Source organism: Brienomyrus brachyistius, chromosome 8 (assembly GCF_023856365.1).
Source record: "Brienomyrus brachyistius isolate T26 chromosome 8, BBRACH_0.4, whole genome shotgun sequence".
Taxonomy (NCBI): Eukaryota; Metazoa; Chordata; class Actinopteri; order Osteoglossiformes; family Mormyridae; genus Brienomyrus; species Brienomyrus brachyistius.
Window position 1 is genome coordinate 8,636,119 of NC_064540.1, and position 20,317 is coordinate 8,656,435.

General features: G+C 43.6%; 1 protein-coding gene across 6 annotated transcripts in view; it reads right to left on the reverse strand.

Annotated features, from left to right (window-relative positions):
• The window catches only part of LOC125748000 (uncharacterized), a 108,806-nt gene extending 100,304 nt beyond the window's left edge, over positions 1–8,502 (reverse strand). For 4 of the 6 annotated variants that reach the window (XM_049023753.1, XM_049023751.1, XM_049023758.1 and 1 more), the window contains exons 1-2: positions 8,250–8,502; positions 3,640–4,124 (exon numbers count right to left, since the gene is read on the reverse strand). In XM_049023753.1, the coding sequence (XP_048879710.1) occupies positions 3,640–4,124; positions 8,250–8,439 (675 nt within the window). In that variant the 5' untranslated portion in view covers positions 8,440–8,502. The remainder of the gene's footprint in view (positions 1–3,639; positions 4,125–8,249) is intronic. The other 2 variants (XM_049023756.1, XM_049023748.1) reach the window with 1 other exon arrangement.
• Positions 8,503–20,317: the final 11,815 nt, after the last annotated feature.

Below are 20,317 nucleotides of genomic sequence, written 5' to 3' on the forward strand. Positions count from 1 at the left end.
CAACTGAAAAACACTTAAATTTACCTGCTATCAATAACACAATCTTTAACAGATTGAAACCATTAAGGCTCTCAACAGGATAAATAGTGCAGAAAGTCAAATATATCTCACAACATTGCAAACATGCAAAAACAAATAGAGCTATTACATCTTTTGTGCCCAGGAGCATTCAGTTGCTAAACAAGTGGAATTCAGACAGGCACCTCCATTCTAAATTATATACATTTTATATTGCATGTCTTTAATTATTTGTCAGTTTATGTATTGCTAGGTTTGTTTGTATGCCTAAGTGTTGCTCTATGTTATTTATGGCTCCTAACTGCAAGACAAATTCCCCAATGGGGCAATAAAGGTTTCATTCATTCATTCATTCATTCATTCATTCATTCATTCAGTATGGGAGCCAGAAAACTCCTGGGCATTCAGAACAGCTTTATGAAATTGAAAATCTGCATCAATCCAGTGAGCTGATAAATTTAGCATCGACACAGGACTGGCGTCTGAACTCCATATATCACTCGTGAAACTTACAGAGGATGAGGCACCTTGTTTAAGGAGACGTTCGATGTGGGAGTACACTGTCTGGTGGAGGTCTGGCAGGGCTATGTCTGTGAAATACTTACGTCCCGGTAAAACTTAGCGGGGCTCCAAGTGAGAGAGCAGTCGGCGGAACCCGGTGTCTTCCACCACTAAGAAAGGCTGGTCATCTAGCCCAATGACTTCAATTATTTTTTGGGTTATTTGCTTAGCCTTCTGACCATGGCTCATACGGACGAGTGTTGGCACGTGTAGGCTGCTTCAAGTGCCGTCTGACTGTTGCTGCTCCGGGTGTCTTTTCATTCTCTGCAGTGAGCCTTGAAAACTCACCATATTCCGCCAAGTGTTTGTTCTTTAAATGTCGTATTAAATTCGTTGTGTTGAAGCATTTTAACGATCTTCCCCTGCGAGGTATTTTGTCATTGCGTGTGTCGCAGGATGCAAACATTACATCACCCTTACAGACTATAAAAGTTCCACACTGCAGACGTATTTGTTTACGATGTGCCGCCGCGCGCCTGCGCAATGTGAAGGAAAGTGAGAGGGGGACACTACACTGTACACAGGGCCTCTGCAGGCTGCAAAATATGCTTATGCGTAAGGTGTGCTTATGTATAAGGTGTGCTTATGTAAACAGTATGCTTATGTGTAATGTGTGCTTATGTGTAAAGTGTGCTTATGTGTAACGTGTGCTTATGTGTAACGTGTGCTTATGTATACAGTACACTTGCTTCTCAAGGGAATTTACACAGGGTCAGTCCGTGTCAAATCAACCAATGTCCAGAAAAGTTCCATGGGCATCATTCCTGATTTTGATGAAAACTTGGTATTTTGATCCTTATAGAGAACACTGAAAATTCAGTGGTTAATAAATAATTGGTTATTTAGAATGATTTTGCATCTGCTTACAGTATCTTCCTCAAATAACAAAAATATAGAAGAATATTGGATGTAGGTGTGGTGGTGACCCCACAGCTTGGGGTCAAAATCCGAAAAAAGTGAACCAGAAACAGAAACTTCTCTATAATGATCAAAATACCAAGTTTTCATCAAAATCAGGAATGATGCCCATGGAGCCCCTGCTTGATTTGGCTTGGACTGACCCCACAGTCAGGAGAAGTAACCTGCAGCAAAATCCATTTCAGTATCATTAACCTATTTGAAAAAAATATGACTAAAAAAAGACTAAAATTAAACCCGAGTTAAACTGACAAAATCTCAACTAAAACAAAACACAAGACTTGATTTGAAAATAGTCAGTGTACATGGAAAATTTGTGAAACTAAATACGGATCACAATTAAAATTAAGTTAAATTTATCCGTTACGGTGACATCTTTTGCGGACTCTGAAGAATGACGCTCAAGGGACACCTCTAGAGTTTATAAGACAGTTCTTGACACTAGACCAGTAGACCTAGACAGGCCTAGAACCTACATGTTGCTTTGGACATGTCTGAAACAATAACTGTACATAACAATGGAATAGTGGTACCCACTGCAGCACCATTCTATCGCTCTTCCCACTGCCTAACCTGATCCGAGGACCTGCAGCTTATTCCAGGCAGCACAGGGCATAAGTTCATCCATCCATACCGGCTTGTCCTCTACAGGATTGTGGAGGCGCAGAGCCTATCCTGGCCATTACGGGTGCAAGACAAGGACTAACTCAGGGTGGGGTGCCAACCCGTCAAAAGGCACTCACACCATTTATACACACACACACACACACACACGCATGCGCACGCACACACACACAATCTGTAAGTGTAAACACAGTAGTGATACTTTATTAAACCCCAAGGAGAAAAACTCTTTTTGCCTATCTCAGCTTGCTCTTCATGAGTTATATACACATTGGTGAGATTAAGCTTGGGGGGGGGGGGGTCAAAGCACAGTGTACAGTCCCCCCGGTGCTGGGGGTTAAGGGCCTTGCTCCAGGGTCCACAGACATGTGACAATTCTGCCAAAGCCAGGGTTCAAACCGGCAGCTTTCCTACCATATATACAGGGGCTGAGCCCCCATTGTCAGCAAATATTTTACAACACCTGGCCTTTTATACCTGCAAAGAAAGACACTGGCAGCATTGAGTACATAATACAAAGCACATTGTAGGATTGACTGGATTTTACAGGAGCAAATTGATTAAAATTTACCATCTAAGAAGCTACAACCTAATCATGAAATTTGTTTGTCTCAGATTGCTGTCAAAGAATTCACTCAAAATTAGCCAACAGCATGAGGAGAGTTTGAGAGGCTTAGAAAGCAATGCAAGAAAACGCGAGAAGCCGTGACAACCCATATTCCACACCTCAAAGATTTCCCACACTTCTATTTTCTTGATACATAAAGTTCATCATGTGATGCAACACTCCCAACCAATCACGTTAACATTCAATATGCTTTAATCACTCAGAAAAAGAAAAAAAACTGATCAGCAGGTGTCCGCCAGAAGAAAGCCGGCACATACAAGATTAAACATTCGTTATTGTCATCTCACCATATAAGGATACATGCGCACAAACATGTGTGCACCATGTTCCACATGGCTACCATGAAATGTTCTTTTGTCCCCTCAGAAGATGGCACCCGAGGTGGCTGTATATCTCTCCTAATGGGTTGACCAGCACAGCAAAGTCAGAGGTGGAATAATGGGCCCCAAACAAATACCCTACTGTCACTAACGAGTGTGAATAGCTAGATGTCTTTTAAACTGACTTGACTGAATAAAGCGCTTCCCGCAGTAAGGGCAGCCAAACGGTTTCTCCCCTGTGTGGATTCGCAGATGTTCTTTCATGTGTCCTGACTGGGTGAATCGTTTTCCACAAACTGTGCATCCGAAGAGTTTTTCTCCAGTGTGAATCCGCAGGTGTGCTTTCAGTTTCCCCAAATAGGCAAAGGATTTCCCACACACGCTGCAGCAGTTTTTTTCTTTTCCTGAGTGAGTTCCCTCATGCAGTTTTAACTGCGCTTGTTTTTTAAAACTCTCCCCACATGTAGAGCAGATATAGTGTCTCTCACTTTCGTGAACCAACAAATGCAGTTTGAGATCAGTCAACTTACTGAAAGTTCTGCCACATCTGAGACAGGAAACTATACTCACTTCTCTACTGGAGTCCTGTTCATTAGGCTCTGCCATTACTCCACCACGGTCCATCCATTTCCTTTCTGCACAGTTCTTACTTTCAGCAGTATTACTGTTATTATTTACTCTGTTTAGTGGCTGTGAGGCAATGGATTGTTTTTGTATATTGTAATCCAGTTCATCCAGCTCAGACTTAATCTGGTCCGGTAACATGAGAGGAAGACACCCCACTTCTTCAGTCTTCTCCTCAAAAGGAAGTGAGGGTTGGAGGATCCTGTGTTCAGAAGGATTTTCGGCACACGTGAGGGCTGATGCCTGCTTGTTCAGGTCCACGGCTCCCTGCTCTGGTTTGCTCTCATGCTGCTCGAGGAATTCCTGCTTAATGTCAGTCTGCGGAGGTTCCCTGTCCTCCTCCAGGCCGGAGTTACACTGTGGCTTATGGGGTTGTGGACTCTGAGGAGCCGATCCAATGGAGACAGGGGGAGCTACAGGGTGGCCACTATCTGTAGAAGAGAGAGAGCACATAATAAAGGCTGATTTATACTTCTGCAATGAATCAATCCTGTAAGTATGGCATAGCCATAGCCATACATTCTGGGGAGGTCAAAGAATGGGCAAAAATTCTCATAAACACACTCATAAACCCTGTGTACATCCTTCCCAGAAGAGTTGTAGCTGCTATAGCTGCAAAAGGGTGAGCCAACTCCCTATTATATCCTATGTATTAAGAATGGGATGTCATTAAAGTTCATGTGTGTGTAAAGGCAGGTGTCGCAATACTTTTGGCAATATAGTATAGGTTAATGCCACAAAAACAAAATGTACTGTGAATGCGCTGTTAACTGTTGGAGCATGCGTGGCATACTTGAAACCTAATGTGCATGCAGCCACATATCGGCCAGCGACAGTGGTGTCAATAAATGAAGGGTAATTTTTTGGACTCTTCCCCATTTCCCTAGTGCTCAACTTCCACACCTATGAGTCCATTTAGGTTCTATTTGATTCCAGAGTTTACAGCAGCCTACATAACATACATTTTTAACACCATCATATACCATATACTAGTGTGAATTATCCAGAAAGTATCATAATATTAGCACGCATAAAGTGAGAAATAGTTTGACCAACAGCTTTAATCATAAGGAGGCCCTAGGCCAGTTTTTGCAGTGACCTGGAGACCAAAGATGCATTTAGTCTTATTTATTTAGAAGACACTTGTGTCCAAAGTTACATAGAAGTGAGGCAAACAATATAGGTGGACGACTATTTTTTTATTGATTAATCTATCGACTATTTTACAGATTGGACGATTAATCTAAATGATTAATTTTCCTACTCAAATTTACCATTTAATTTTGTCATTGCAGGGCTTCAGATAATGGATGCCGGCTTTTCAGCACTATACCGACATTATTTTCGCCCACAGCTCCATAAGCAGATTAGCAGTGTCCCTAAAATATTAATGAGACGCGTACGGTGATTCCCTTAAATGGTAATGTAATCTGCATAAATTCAGCGTATCTTCATGTTTATTTAATTAGGTTAGCGGAGCATCACATGCTTCTGCTTTGGTTAATAATGGAAGCAGTAAGTACTGAAGTGGCGGTGAACAAAGGCACAGCACAGCAGCCACATCTTTTACAATAGGAGATATTGTGGTTTAACTAGGTAAAAAGATGGTGGAGTGGCGGTACTTTTTGCCGATTAAAGTCCGACTCGTTAATTTGGTAATATAGTCATTTTTATTTGTTAAGGATGTTTTAAAAACTGCAAGGACAAAAGATACTAAGAAGCTCTCTATATTAATGGCAATTTAATAAACATAAACATGCAACAATTAGGGTGGGTTTTGCCTGTGCCGGCCGCCCGTCATCCAGAATAGCTCCTGTGTGTTTTCCCTTCAGTGCTCCTGCATAGCAGTAGTACCGCCGTCGTACGCCATCGATACTTTGCAGTGTACAAACCACCGTTTTGTTTAGTGACACAGTCAAACATTGGATTGCGAGTAACTTGGTTTGCGAGTGTTTCGCAAATTTTTTAATAAATTTGAACTCGATCAAGAGTGACCCAGCAAACATGCCCATTTGGGCCCTGCATGGGCAGGTGTGGGTTTACTGTGGGCCAGTGTGGGCAGGGCAAACCCACACTAATCCGACGTTGGGCCCACAGCAGTTTTGCCCCTTGGGGCCTCCATGTAGGTTAAACATACACAGGCCCCCTGTGAGTAAGCCCATGCAGGACCTGCAGCAATTTTGCCCCTTGGGGCCCCCATGTCGGTTAAACCCACACAGGCCCCCTGTGATTAAGCCCATGCAGGGCCTGCAGCAGTTTTGTTTGACAGTCCCTTTTTAGTTAGAAACGCACACAGTCACCAAGGCAAATAATTATTAATTATTATTAGTGATTAATAAAATTAATTAATAATACTTTATTATTATCAACAGCAAGATAAATAATTCTTATTATTGATGATTATCATGAATAAATTAGTAACAATAATGATAATAATAATAATTATTAATCTACTGTCACGCCCGGCTCGTCTGCTCCTCGTGTGTGCCACGCCCCCTGATTATCCACGTGTGCTTCCATGATCTTGCCCAGCTGTGTCCGATTATTTTCGCCCAGTCTTGTCTATTTCAGTCCATGTCTTGCCTTGGTTTTTGGCCGTCATTGATGTTAGTCGATGTCAGATGTTTTCTGGTCTCTGTTTCCCCAATAAATCCCCAGTTTTCCCTTATTTTGCCTGCTTCCTGCCCGCCTGCCTGCCCATTCGCCTTACCCGCTCACCGCGAATCCTCACAATTATCATCTAAAACTGCGTCTCATTTTGGCTGTGGGTTAGAAAACAATCCTGTCAGAGACTATTCTGGCTCTGCCATTTATTTTGTGTTGTCATTGGGGACACATTCCCCGCCCTGCGCTGGCTGTACTTAAATATAAAGTAAGATATAGTATTAAACATTCCTTTATAAATGCGCATCTACATTAATGCGCAGAGGTAATGATTTAGGCTACCTGAAGCATATATGTTCCTGTAAATTTATTGAAAAGACACTTTCTAAAATTAAACGAAACTAATCATCTCCGCACAAGCAGTTCGTCTCACCAGTAAATTCATTTTTTTCACATCATCTTTTTATTTTTGATGTCTGGTGTTGGTCATATGTATTACATCTACCTACAGTGTTTCGAATCACATAAAACAATATTGATGTAGGGGCTCAAAGGCACGCTTCATCTTGTAGACGACGTAAAAGGTATCTGTACAGTAATTTCTCTTATGATTTTCTTAATATTTTCTTTTCTCTAGCTAACTTTATTGTACAGTACGCATATATTATGTTTATTATATACAAGTTTATTACATTTTCCATTATAGTTTGCTGCTGTCTTGTGAATACACTAATACCTCAATTTAGGTAAAGTATCTGGCAACAATTGGGGGTCCCAACCCATCTGCCTACACAAGACGCATCCTTGTGCGTTTGCTAACCACCCCACTGGCCCAGTCGTTGTGCTGGCAGGACTCTGGCCAGAAGATGGCCTTTAGGGAGATGCTGGTCTGCAGAGCAGTCATAGGTACAGTATGTAATGTTCATATGCAATTAGACCCTAAGAAAGGGAACAAAATCAAATCTTGAATTTAATTGTAAAGGCCAAATTACAGAATATTTTGTGACTAGAAAATACAGTATACAAGTTTTGTGTTTTCAGATCACACTAGAAAATAAAGGCATGATGGTATTCTGGTATTCTTTCATAAAGACAGACCAGCCTGGCAAGTTAACTTGGCTTAATTTAGCATCCAGCAGGCCAAAAAATGCAGGGCGTGTATGTGTAGGTCAACCCAGAGTGTGGGCATACTGTGGGCCCACAATGGGCCCCAATGGGGTCCACTCTGCTTAGTGTGGGCAGCCCACAATGGCCTCACATTGGCCCCAAAACACACATGCCCCGCATTTCACGCTGGTAATGGGGCCCACAGCGGGCTGCCCGCAGTGGCCCCACACGGGCCCCAAAGGGCCATATTTGCTGAGTTGGATATGGTAGCTTAGGATATTTGGATAGCAAACTTCAAATCACCTATTTTAATATGTGTATAGGTAATTCATAGCAGTTTTTTTAAGCTTAAAGGAAAACTATTTACAAAATATTGCGAATATTATATTTATGCCTGCGAAGTTTAGCCAGTGTATTCATAACAGAATGCAAGTATACACATTTTCAAGGACCAGAACAAAATAATATTATGTTGATTATTGCAGCACAATTCTCAGAACCGATACGACTAACGTCAAATAATCAAGCGAAGGGATTTTATTTAACCTTCAGTGCAAATATTCAACAGCGCAAAACTGAGAAGCCATGCAGGGCCTGCCCTAACTTTTCCGTGGCATTAGGCGAAGTAACTAACTTTAGTGAGAAAATAAGCTTGCAGTCCACCTTCCTCCATGATGAATAAGTTTTAAAAGACATAAAACAGTAACGACAAGATCAATAAATAATAATAATAATTATTATTATAATCTGTCCTTTCCATAGCGTCTACTAGAACTAACCACTTTTGCGTTTGGCTTCGTCTTCTCCCAGTGCTTATTTAAATACAATTAGAATAATTTACTTACCAAAAAATTCAAGATTTGCTTGGACCCCGATCTCCCGAAGCCTCCGTCGGAGTTCCTCGTTTTCTTTAATCGTTCGAGCAGTTTCTTTCTGGTACTCCGAAATCGTATTTCCCACTACTTCTAGTATGTCTCGAGCTGCCACCATTAAACGCTCAGTTAAATAAGCGTTTAAATTCTGCAATCTTGTCATTTTTATATCTTGATTGTAGCGTACCAGCGTCTAAGCAAGCAGTGTGAAGCTGGCAAGAAAAAGGGAGAGACTTCCGGTTGATATTCTCACTTACTGCGTCAAAATAAAAGTTCAGTTTTCATACGCAATTAATGCATTTACCTGTAGTTACGTTTATGTATAAGTATACGTATTAAGTATACGTATTAATAAATTAGGAAAATTGTACATTTACCTTATTTTATACTATATACTATATATTTATTTATTTATTTATAAATATAAATATGTGTGTGTGTGTGTGTGTGTGTGTGTGTGTGTGTGTGTGTGCGTGTGTGTACAATTTTCCTTACTGTGAACATTATATTTATTTTATCAAATCAAGAAGAAGTTTCTCCAATTGGTCTTTAGGCACTATATCCGCTGTCAATCATCTGTGAGAGAAATGCTGTGTACTTCTCCTGGTAGGGCTTATTATTTTTGAACTTCCTTTTCAGACAGTTAATACGCTGTTCAGCTATGCACCTGTTATTTGGCATAGTGATGTCATCAGTTTTGAAGGGTAAATCCATCTAATAATGACTCCCTTGCAGGTGTGTGGACTTCTCAAGAATCTCCATAAACCTCAATCTCCTGCTTCTCCCACATATTCAACCACGTATTGTTGATCTTTTCTAAACATTAAGGAATTAATGCATGAATTTTAAATAAGGAATGAAGTCGTAATAATCAGCAATACGTGGTGGAGCACACCATGTGGCGAAACAGGAGTCTCTGACTGACCATCCCTTTAGCTGGACTTCAAAGCAGAATTTGAGGAACACTGGCACACGGACTGAAGTGAGCTAAACAATTACAATGTAGGTGCTGTATACATATTTTAGGCAGTAACATTTTGTAGAATAAGCTGTATGTCATACAAACAAGTAGGAAGTAGGAATGTCATCATGGAATCAGACGGGTATAAAAGAGCATCTTCTGAGTGTGAACTCACAGGAGTCAAAGGCAGGAGGTAAGAGTGTGAACTTGCTGCTCAGACAGGATCTGTATCCAATTGGTTTTATACCGGGGGACAATAATTGAAAAGAAGAATTTCTGTAAAGGGGTCATTGAAAGATTTCTTTGATAATTATTTAATTTTGCAACTTTTTCGGAATAATATACGTACGTGACCAACATTCTGTTCTTATGGCACTTTTTGCAATTATATTGATGTTGTTTCAATAATCAACATTTTAAAAGTTAGGAGTGTTGCCATGGTGACCGATGTTCCTCATCGTTTCTAGGTTTCTATGGATACGAGAGCTTCACACTGCCCTGCTGCTGTTGGGCCATATGCCTGAGCTTGGTGCCCTATGTTAGAGAAATATGTACTTTTTTTATTGTCATTTTGCTAGATGCCATTTCTTAGAAATGACACCCTGCAGCAGCTTGATCTTAATTTAGCAATAACACGTCTTAAGTGTTATTTGAATATTTCCACCCCATACATGGTGATAAACAATGTTGAATGTTATTTGCATATCCTGGTTATGTGCCTCAATAAAAGACACTGCGAGGGGAGTTCCTCCTTTGAAGTTGGCTGTGTCAGGCTGAGAGGCTAACACCTCAAGGTCGAGACCAGACTTCCCTTGCAGCAAGTAAAAAGTCATCACAGCTGTCTGTGTTGTTCTGTGTTCAGAGACTGGTTGGTTTCCAGCGTATCTTCAGAAGAAGATAACCCTAACATCCTGTGTCTCCACGGTGAGGCTTTGACTCTCATGACCTGACACTGGTTACACAGTTAATGGAAAATGCTGGATAAATTCTGACTTGGAGGCAAATCCAGTCCATCTGCCTCAATCCCAGCATATGCAGAATATAATATAATCACTGTGACTGTTTAATGCACCCACAAAACATTCAGCTGTTATTCCCACGTGGTGCAATAAAATATCCTGAAGATATATTGAAAAGCTCATACACACATTGTGATACTGTGAGTTTTGTGAAGTGTCATACTAAACCTTAAAGGGAACGTGGATGACACAGCAAGCTGCCCTCTGATTGGTTTGTGAATCTGCCTCTGGGAATGATGCAACTTCCCTGAAACTCCCTGAACTCTGAGATTAAACACAGAATTTTATATATATATATATATATATATATATATATATATATATATATATATATATATATATATATATATATATATATATAGAGAGAGAGAGAGAGAGAGAGAGAGAGAGGCAGGTTTGTTTGTTTATGGATGCCCACTCAAAAAGTCACTTGGTTTGAAGGTCCTTAGTGTGGTACCTATTTGAATCTAACAGGTGCCCCCCCTCAAACCTGAGGTGTGGTTTGAGTGGTGGGAATTGGCAGAGACCTCCCTACTCAATATTATATCAATATTTGTTTGCCAAGTAAACACAAACGTCTTTTTTTATTATTTTGTGACCTCCTCACCATTTTGGAAAGATATCAGATAAATTACGGGCGTCTGGCAGATCTAACAGTCTTTGTCAGGTTTGGGCATTGAAGGAGGTGAGAGCAGGCACTGGGCTTTATTAAACTGGGCTTTATTAAACCAAAACTACGGAAAACAAAAACAGACTGTGATGGGTGGAAACAGGAAAAGCTAACTTGGGGACGACATGACGCACACCAAGGCGATCACTTTAATGACAGGACTCGGGAGCATAAGACTGGAAGCATTTAAATACAAAGGACTAACACAGGAGCATAACGAGAGGCAGATGGAGTGTATAACAGAAGGGCATGAATGAACAGGCTTATTTTAATGAAATTAGCTTTTAGGAGTTAGCCTACCTTCACATCTATACCCACTCTCTATATAATTAAGCAAGATATGTGAAAATGAAGCTGTTTTGGAATAACCTTAAAATAGAATGTTTGGAATGTTCCTTAAAATATTTTCAGTTTGTGATATTGAATATTTAATGTATTATATCTGCTTAATCATTCTCGTTATCCAGTATTATCTTCAATAAAACTTTCTGGTCAGGTACAGAGGGGCATTTTTGTAGCATGAGAAAGAGACCCGACGTTTTTATTCACTGCAAATGTGGGGGGACGTTTCGTTAACATAGTAAGGACTTTCAGAGGTTATGTGCCTAACTTATAAGGCTTTGATTGCCCTCTAGTGGATATGTGGTATATGACAATTAGCTCAAAAATATAAACTGGGGATGGAAAAAGTCGACTGTCAAGTGAGAATCTTCGGAAAGATTTCATACAGTTTATTTATTATTATATAATTATTTATGTTATAGCACAAGTTAACATTCATAAAACTGTAGTCATCAGATCTCAAATGAAAATGAATATTTTTTGTCTATGTTGAGTCGTATTTGTAAAGTAAGCTGATATTGATTTGCCACTTTTCAGTTTAGTTTAATTTAAAATGTCTAATTTTTCCAGAATTAAGCAATTCAAAGAAAAAAATAAGAATTAAGTAAAAATATAACTAATCAAAAGCCTACAAATCACTGTAATCTGTCAGTTCTGAAATATAAGGGCACAAACATTAATATGAATAGAGAACAGGAACATATTCAAGTAGATACAGGCAGACCGACTCATACCGGTGTTTCCCGGCTCGTGAAGGCTGCGATTTTGTCACACACGTGTTTATTATTACAGCTGAATTCTGCGGCACTGGCTGTGCTCACAGCCTCAATACAGTATCTGTGTGCCGCTGTCTCCCGATCGAGGTGCCATGGGGGAGGGGGGTTAAAGAACAAGTCATTGTTTGACACCGCCAGCTGTTGGCTTGGGTCTCCTTCTAGACAGAGCCTTCTCAGCCACCTGCCCCCCAGATTACCTACTATGGTAGTACACGCTCCCCTCGCCCTGCCTCAGGTTACGGCACAAACACTCGACTCTCTTCGCTAATTGCCATTTCCAGCTGTTTAACGGAAACTTGCCCCATACACGAGTGGGAGCGTGCTGCCGCGTGGCCGTGATCACTTTGGGGGGAGAGCAGAAGCCCACCCCTGTCGTATTGCCACATTTGCACTTCTACGGTCCCCCCTCCAAATATTTAGGGGAGGGCGCAGACACTCGGTGGTCCATTCAATCCCAAGAGTCTCTTTGCTCTTTCATCACACAGGCGTCGATGACACATACACCAGTGATTTCAACTGTCTCGCTCCATCCCGAATGTGAGGTACCACTGTCAGCCTGTGAAGTTTAGCAGCAGGAAAGACCTGTCACCCATACTTGTGGGTGAGTATGACAGTAGCACAAAGAGAGTCTTTCCTGTCAGTCTTTATAAACATCCACCCCAACCCCTCCAAGACCCTCCTCCTGTCACCCTGGCAGGTGGGTGCAGCAGGGAAGAACCCCCCCGATATGCAAGACATTTTTGCTACCCAGTTTAAATCGGACTCGCAGCTGTCAGATACAGTAAATCACACTGTGCTGAGCCGGAGAGCACCGCCGCCCCGGTACGCCTACCCCCTTCCCCCTTCCCAGCCCACGGCTCTATCGCCCCAGTACGCCCCTCGCCTTCCCAGCCCACGGCTCTATCGCCCCAGTACGCCTCCCACCTTCCCCCTTCCCAGCCCACGGCTCTATCGCCCCAGTACGCCCCTCGCCTTCCCAGCCCACGGCTCTATCGCCCCAGTACGCCTCCCACCTTCCCCCTTCCCAGCCCACGGCTCTATCGCCCCAGTACGCCCCTCGCCTTCCCAGCCCACGGCTCTATCGCCCCATTCCGCCTCTCGCCTTCCCAGCCCACGGCTCTATTGCCCCAGTATGCCTCCTGCCTACCCCCTTCACAACCCTCGGCTGTATCGCCCCGGTGCACCTCCCGCCTTCTCCCCCCACGACTCTACCACGTCTGCTTCGATCCTCGGTTTTGGTTGAACCTTTTTTAAAAACCTGTGTGATCTTGTCCACTACAGTATCTCCAAATCAGGATATCACGCTATACAGGCAATCAAATGACCTAACAAGAGGCAGAAAACATTAACCAAATGTGTCACACATCAATATCTCTCTCTTTGAATAATAGTTCCAAGGTTGTAAGTGAGACCGAGCAGGAAAAGCAGGGCATCAGGGTATAAAATGTGCACAAGGGTTTCATTGTAGTATGTTGCAATATGTTGTAGTATGTTTTAGTATGTTGTAGTATGTTGTAGTATGTTGTTCTTGCTACAGGTGAACACTCCTCCTCCGAAGAGTGTGAAGAGTGGACAATGCTGGGGGAAGGGGCCAGGGTGGCTGGCCTGGGGGGCTATTTCTGGCCCAGTGGCCAGGGCAGTGGTGGAAAAACAGATTAGCAGTGCGCCGGAAGCTATGGCACGTGTGTGGGTTTGGGCAGGGTGGGGGGATGGCGTGCCTGTTGGCATGCGGCACATCCGGGGACTGCTCCCCGCGCCCATCAATGAATCCGCTTGAGAAATGTCGCCCATTTCCAGGAACGCAGGGTCACCTAGTTTCAGCGAGCCGCTGTGTAATAACCTGGCACAGGCCGCCGTCAGGTGAATGCTCAGACAGCCCGGCCTCCCCTGCCCTCTCACCCGTCTGTGACGCGCGGCCCTGTTTATGTTCTGACTCGTCCCCCCCCCATCTCCTATAACAGTATCCATGACCAGGCCTCTGCCCCAGAAATTCGCTCAGCTATTTGGTTGCCCTAGACTCCGAACCGCCAAATTCCGCCGACTTCTGACACGAGAGAAGGTCGGTGCAACACGGCTCCCGATATAACTCAGGAAGACAAGACGTGCCCCCCCACATGGGCGGTATTTTTATTTAGGGAGATAATGCCTGTGGTGGTGGCGGCGGGGGGGGGGGGGGGGGGGGGTCACAGAGTCTGGTTTCCTCAGCATCCAAACCGGAATCCCGATTTGGACGACACACAAAATAAAATGCATTGCAAGCATAGTTTCCATGGAAGAATTTTATACAAACAAGGTGTCACAGTCATAAAAGTCAAGTCACGAGGAAGCCGGAAAATGCCTGAGCCGCACATCAGAGGCCCGTTTTCTCTCGTGCCTTATAATACTTGCTATACAGTGTAAATGTTATGATGTGCTTTAGGTAAAACCAGAAGCATAGTAAAATCTGAAAAAAAGATCTTGCGTGGTTCTCTGCGACATAACAATAAAATCTGACCAGATACATATATGAATAGCAGCAGTGTTTGGGTCAGTGTTGGAATATAACTGAGATTCTGTCATTTTCACCGAGTCCATCAACTAGCTCCAGTCAACAAAGGACCAGAGGTTGTAGGCAGAAATGGGACCACTTCAGAGAGGACCATTTAAGAGGACCAATCATGGCAGACAGGCTTTCTTTCAGAGCCAATCAGAAATATCTGAATGAGAATTAGGAACACGCTGTGTGCGATGCCAGTGACCTCAACCAATGTGACCACAACGTACGTTGCACCCAGGTGACAGTGTGTCTATCTTCTGGTTTTTCCAATGCCTTCTACTTCGTTCACTCAGCGAACACGAGTAAATCATCCTTTGCGAGCCGAAAGCCACTCCTTTCCATCATTCCCAGAATTCCTGCCAAGGCACTGTGGTTGTCCTTCACTCCAGAAAGCCTGCAGATATGTGGCATGTTTGGTTCTTATTTCAGGCCCCCAGCCTTGGGGAGGCAAAAGGTCAGCTGGTCAGGACAGAGTCAAACCACGGATGCATGTGAAAAACTTGCATGGCATGCGTAAAAGTTCAGAAAATTCAATTCAGCTTCAATGATTAGAATGAGTTATAACATCTACAAATAAAATCACTTAAATGATCCCTTGCCACTTGGTAAAGTGCAAATGAGTGGAACTATGACCCACAGCAGCACCGACAAAACAATGCAAAAAGGAACGTTAAAAAGGTGATATACAGCATAGCAATAAGTATTCGAATTTGAAGCAAATAAAAGCAATGAAAATGCATATTAACATGAAATCGGATGATGTATATGTGTATAATACAGACGCTCCCCAGGTGACAGTGGTCCGTGTAACGATATTTTGACTTCACGACTGGTAAATGTTCTCACTTTCAGTACGTTATTCAATAAATTATGTTATAAAATAGGTTAAAGATTTTGTCCAATTGTAGGCTAATGCAAGTGTTTTAAGCATGTTTAAGGTAGGCTAACTAGACTATGATGTTTGTTAGGTTTGGTGTACTGTTTTTTGAAATGCATTTTCGCCTTACGATATTTGCACTTTATCGGAACGTAACCCCTTCGTGACCCGGGGATATACGAATCCCAGACCTACATCCCAGTCAGAAAACTGCTGCTAATGCTCCTGCTCTGCTGCAGCTCTTGCACACTCATGCAGCTTCTCACCTCACGACCCGCTGATGAAAGCCCTTTATTCTGTGCCTGCTAATGGTGCCTTCAGCTGCTCCGTCATGTATCAGACTCAGGGTGTCAGGATGGCTTTGACGAGGGCACCACATGGTCCTCTGCATTGGGGGCAACCAGGGAAAGTGGCGTGACCCCCCCCCCCCCCCCCCCAGAGCACAGCTCACCCATCCTGAGCCAACGTGTCTCACTGTCCACACACAGCTAATGTCCATTATAATGATTACAACTTGTCAAAGACGGTTCACGATCCAACGTAGACCTCTTTTGTGTTGAATCTATACTTACTGATGCGCAGAAGGACGTGTGAGGTAAAATTTTCACTGCATAGTTTAACTGATTGTGGGCATGGCAATGAACTCTTGAATCCTTAAATCGAGTGTGGCGAAAGTGTCCGGTCTGTTGTAAGGAGCTCGTCGAAAGTCTGGAGGAGAGGGTTTGGTTCAGGGAATGGTGCAGAGTTTTTCTGGGGAGAATGGGGACAGCACTATTTACTAACAGGGTGCAGGATGCTTGGAGAGGGAGAGGCAGGGCCTGGTTCGGAAAATCCCAGCGAGGCCTGGATCATTCCTGTGACTTAACGTGACACCACATGCAGTGAGACACTGACAGCTGTCCGCCCACACACACACGCATGCCTCTCATTCTGTTTGTTGTGTAGCATTAAAGCCAGACGAAGGGGAGCAGTCACTTTCTATAAGGGACCCATGTCACCTCCATTTCCCTGCACGTAAACAGACACTCTAGACTAACTTGTGTTCACTGAGAAAACCGCAGGGGAGGGTCAGTCTGATTAGCTGCGAATGAGGGAACAGAACGGAGGTGTCATCAAAGATGAAAGGGGCGTCACGAATGGAAACCTATCATTATCGGGCTATTATCACGATACCCAAACGAACCACTGAGTCATCTCATACAGATTCCAAAATGAGAAGACACTTTTGAGAAGGACTAACTAGTTTAAAATACCTGGATGCGTACGTGCAACCAGTCAGACATAGGTTTGACGTAGGCGGTCACGGTGATGGATCCAGGCCAAGATTAGCATGTGTGTCTCAAGCAGAGACCTCATCTTCATCATGGACAAGCGACATCAGTCTCTTTCCACATGTAATGACAGCTGTGGATGGTCACCGATTGGAGATCAGGCCCATGTTGCCAGCAGAAAGATGAGTGAGTGACGTGTGGCGTTTTTGAAATAACTTGAAAGAATCAATCTTGGAAAAGGACAAAAAAGCAAAACCAGCTTTTATAAGCAAAAAAAAAGTGATTCAGAATTGCAGACAAACAAGGAGAGTAAATAGAAACAGTGGTATGGAAAGATTCTGGTAGTTAAACTATATTTAAGCCATCTTAAAACTACTATTCTGTAGCAACAAAGCTGGCAGCCAGAGTGAATGAGTAATAGATATATCAGATCACGCTTCTAATGCCAATAGATGCTGGCCCACTATTAAAACCTCAGCCATCAGCAGATTGATATTCAAGAAATTGATGTGGACATTATCAACTGAGATGAATGACAGTTGTGAGGAAGGTCACCAGTGCATTAATGTGTGCTTAGTAAAGCAATGCTGAGGAGACAAAGGCCTGGAGGGAAAAAGGAGTGAGGTCATGGAGGAGAGGGAACATAGAAGGAGGGGAGAATGCAAGGACCCACGCACACTCCGCATTTATACCACCGAATTCCACTGCTATGGCTCCATAGCAGTGGAGAGAACCAAGGACACCGCACAAGCGTCATAGCAACCGGAATCCCATGGCAACAGTCACCGTAGTGGCCCAAGGTGCGCGAGCGCTGAACTTGGCTTTGGCCAGCATCTGTCGCCGTCACTACAGCTGCCATCGCTCATGAACTGTAACGGGGGGGGGAGGTGGGGGTGGGATGTGATATTTTTTGGGGTCCAGAGCCAAGCCCAAGAGAACAGTCAACATTCTTTTGGCTAACATGTCAATGGAACATTTACGCATTTACTTTTATTTTATTTAATGGTCACTTTTGTCTACAGTGACATGCTAGTGAGGCAGCACCTTAGCTGCGTTCCACCTCCAGCAGACCCACGAGTTGCGCCCAGACATCAGTGATACAGCTGGCCTGGGACTGGATGTCTCTCTGGTCCTCAGTGCTCTACTACCAAGATACCCATAGTTTGAGCAGCGCTGGCTAGTCAGCAGTTCCAGAGTGCAGAAAATGTCATGGCTCATGGTTATATAAAAAGGTGGCAGCAGGGTTTGACCGTCGGTGTCCAATCTCAGTGTAAAATCAGTGTTCTGAGAAACAGGATTAATCGTTGCTGGTTTCACACTTTTCTTGTTAAGACCACCACAGTTTGCCTACTTCAAGATGTCAAAAGTAAAGACCCGTAAAAGACACATAAATTTTCTGAGTAGTACAGGAGCTCAGTGTCTGGGGCAATTACTTCATGCCTCCGGGGTTTAGGGGGTTGAGACCCGCTGTCTCTTTGTGTGCGTCTGCTTGCTCTCCCCCTGCAGTTGGGCTGATTGGTGTCTCTAAATCGTTGGTTGTATGTGCCCTGCAATGTGCTGATATCTCCAGGCCCCCTGTCATGGTGTCCAAAATAAGCGACAGGAAGATGGGTTATTACTTCATAAAACACACAGCATGAGATTTTGAAGGCAGCGGCTTTATTAATGTCTGTGTCAAGCAGGGTTCTGTAAAGAGGAAGACAACTTGTCCAGTAAGGAGGCAGGAGCTGGTGAGGGGCAGGTAGTAGAGAAGGACATCAGCTTTTATCTCAAAGGTTGCTGAGCTCCTTCAAAGCACTGGAAGCGCAATAATCGCGATTAACCATTAGATCCAGCTTCATTGAAATGCACATCTAATCTGAATGACTTCAAGAAAATGTCCAGCTATTATTTATGGATGTAAATACTTGGTGTTGTAACCAAATATAGCGGCACAATCATATGACTGACTGAAAATCCAACTTAAGGTGTAGTTTCACATGAGTGAAGAATTTGATGAAAGTGTTGGTCCATAAATGTGACTGGCAGTTTAAGAACAATACAAAAGATGATTTATTTTAGCCAACAGATAACCCTACTTAACAAAAATCATAAACTATTTATGTTAAAAAAAAGGAGGATGGGATCCAAAGCTTAATGTTAATTTAAAATCACATAAAGCTGCAGGTAGGATGCTGGTTAGGGAGGTATTCATGCGGACCATGTGGTCGTACCCGTAAGCGAACATGATCATTCAGTATAACAATCCAGCAGTATCGATGGGTATAAAAGTGCCTGTTAAGAAGTAATAATGTGTGATGCGCTGCTGGCACGCGAACTCGCCTTTCCCACATGTGCCGTAAAATCGCGGAGCGCACACTTCTGTCCCGGGACAGGAAAACGGCCTTCCCAGCATGCTCCTGGCCTCTGGGATGGTGGCTGCCTCGGGCACCCGGCAGCTTTGGGACATGACAGAGCACTACACTGACTCCTTTGTGCTCCCACAACACCAGTGGCCATCCATCACACTTTAACCTGACAGCCAACAGCAGAGTCACTTAATCCAGCCAGGGGGGACGGCGGGGGGGGGGGGGGGGGGGGGGGCGGCGTACAGAGAGAACTGAGCTTCCTGGCTCCGACCTGCTGTGGAGGGAGTCCAGTCATGGACAGGCTATGACTGTACCATGATTATTATTATTGTTATTATTATTATTATTATTATTATTAGCTGCTAACCGTATAGACAGCACCATATACATGGAACTGCAGGTCTGATGAATCATGATTAAGTCCCCAGCAAGGAGGCCGGCCCAAACGAGACTCGATTACCAATCAGATGGATCGACTACAGGACAACACTGCGAATGGTGAAAAACACCAACTGTAATACGCCGCACACAGCGTCCCATGAGGATGCTGCCCCCCCCACTCCCATCCTACACTTATGGGCTAATGTGTCCCCATACAGCTCTCAGGTAAAGGATAACATGAAAGGTCGGACGTGTCCGGCTGAGAGCCACAGGACGTGCCAGAGAAATGGCCCTAAATGTGAACCTGGTGAATCTCCAGAGGCTTCGTATATGAAGAGCTTCAGCTCATGACAATGAATCACGTCTTCAGTAAAGCCTTATAGAATTTATATTCAGCACATTCATTATGACAATTTGCTTACATTTAATTATGGAACTTAAAATAAGTATTCGTGATAGCTTCGTGATTTTCATTGGTTGTTTTTATTGCCTGTAGTGCTATCTGATGTCGTGACAATCGTGAACACAACCACGCATCTTGATGGACAGCATTCCAGTCCATAGACACGGATGCTGATGAGGACCAGCCCATTGCGCTACGGTCATGTTTGCTGACATCGTGGTAGCCATTCTTCACTGGGATCAGGGTGCGTGGCCCTTCTTGCCAGTGAATCACAGTAACTTCTCGAATTCAACAGGGGCGAGAAGGCTCCCCCCCCCCCGCAGGAGACGAAGAACGAACAGAGATGTGAAGTTTAGATGTGAGGCAACAGCTAAAGGGAGGATCGAGTTTCTTTGGGCTTGGCTATATTTAACCCAGTGATCTAACAGCAGGCAGAGGGTTTAAATGCCACCGGGCA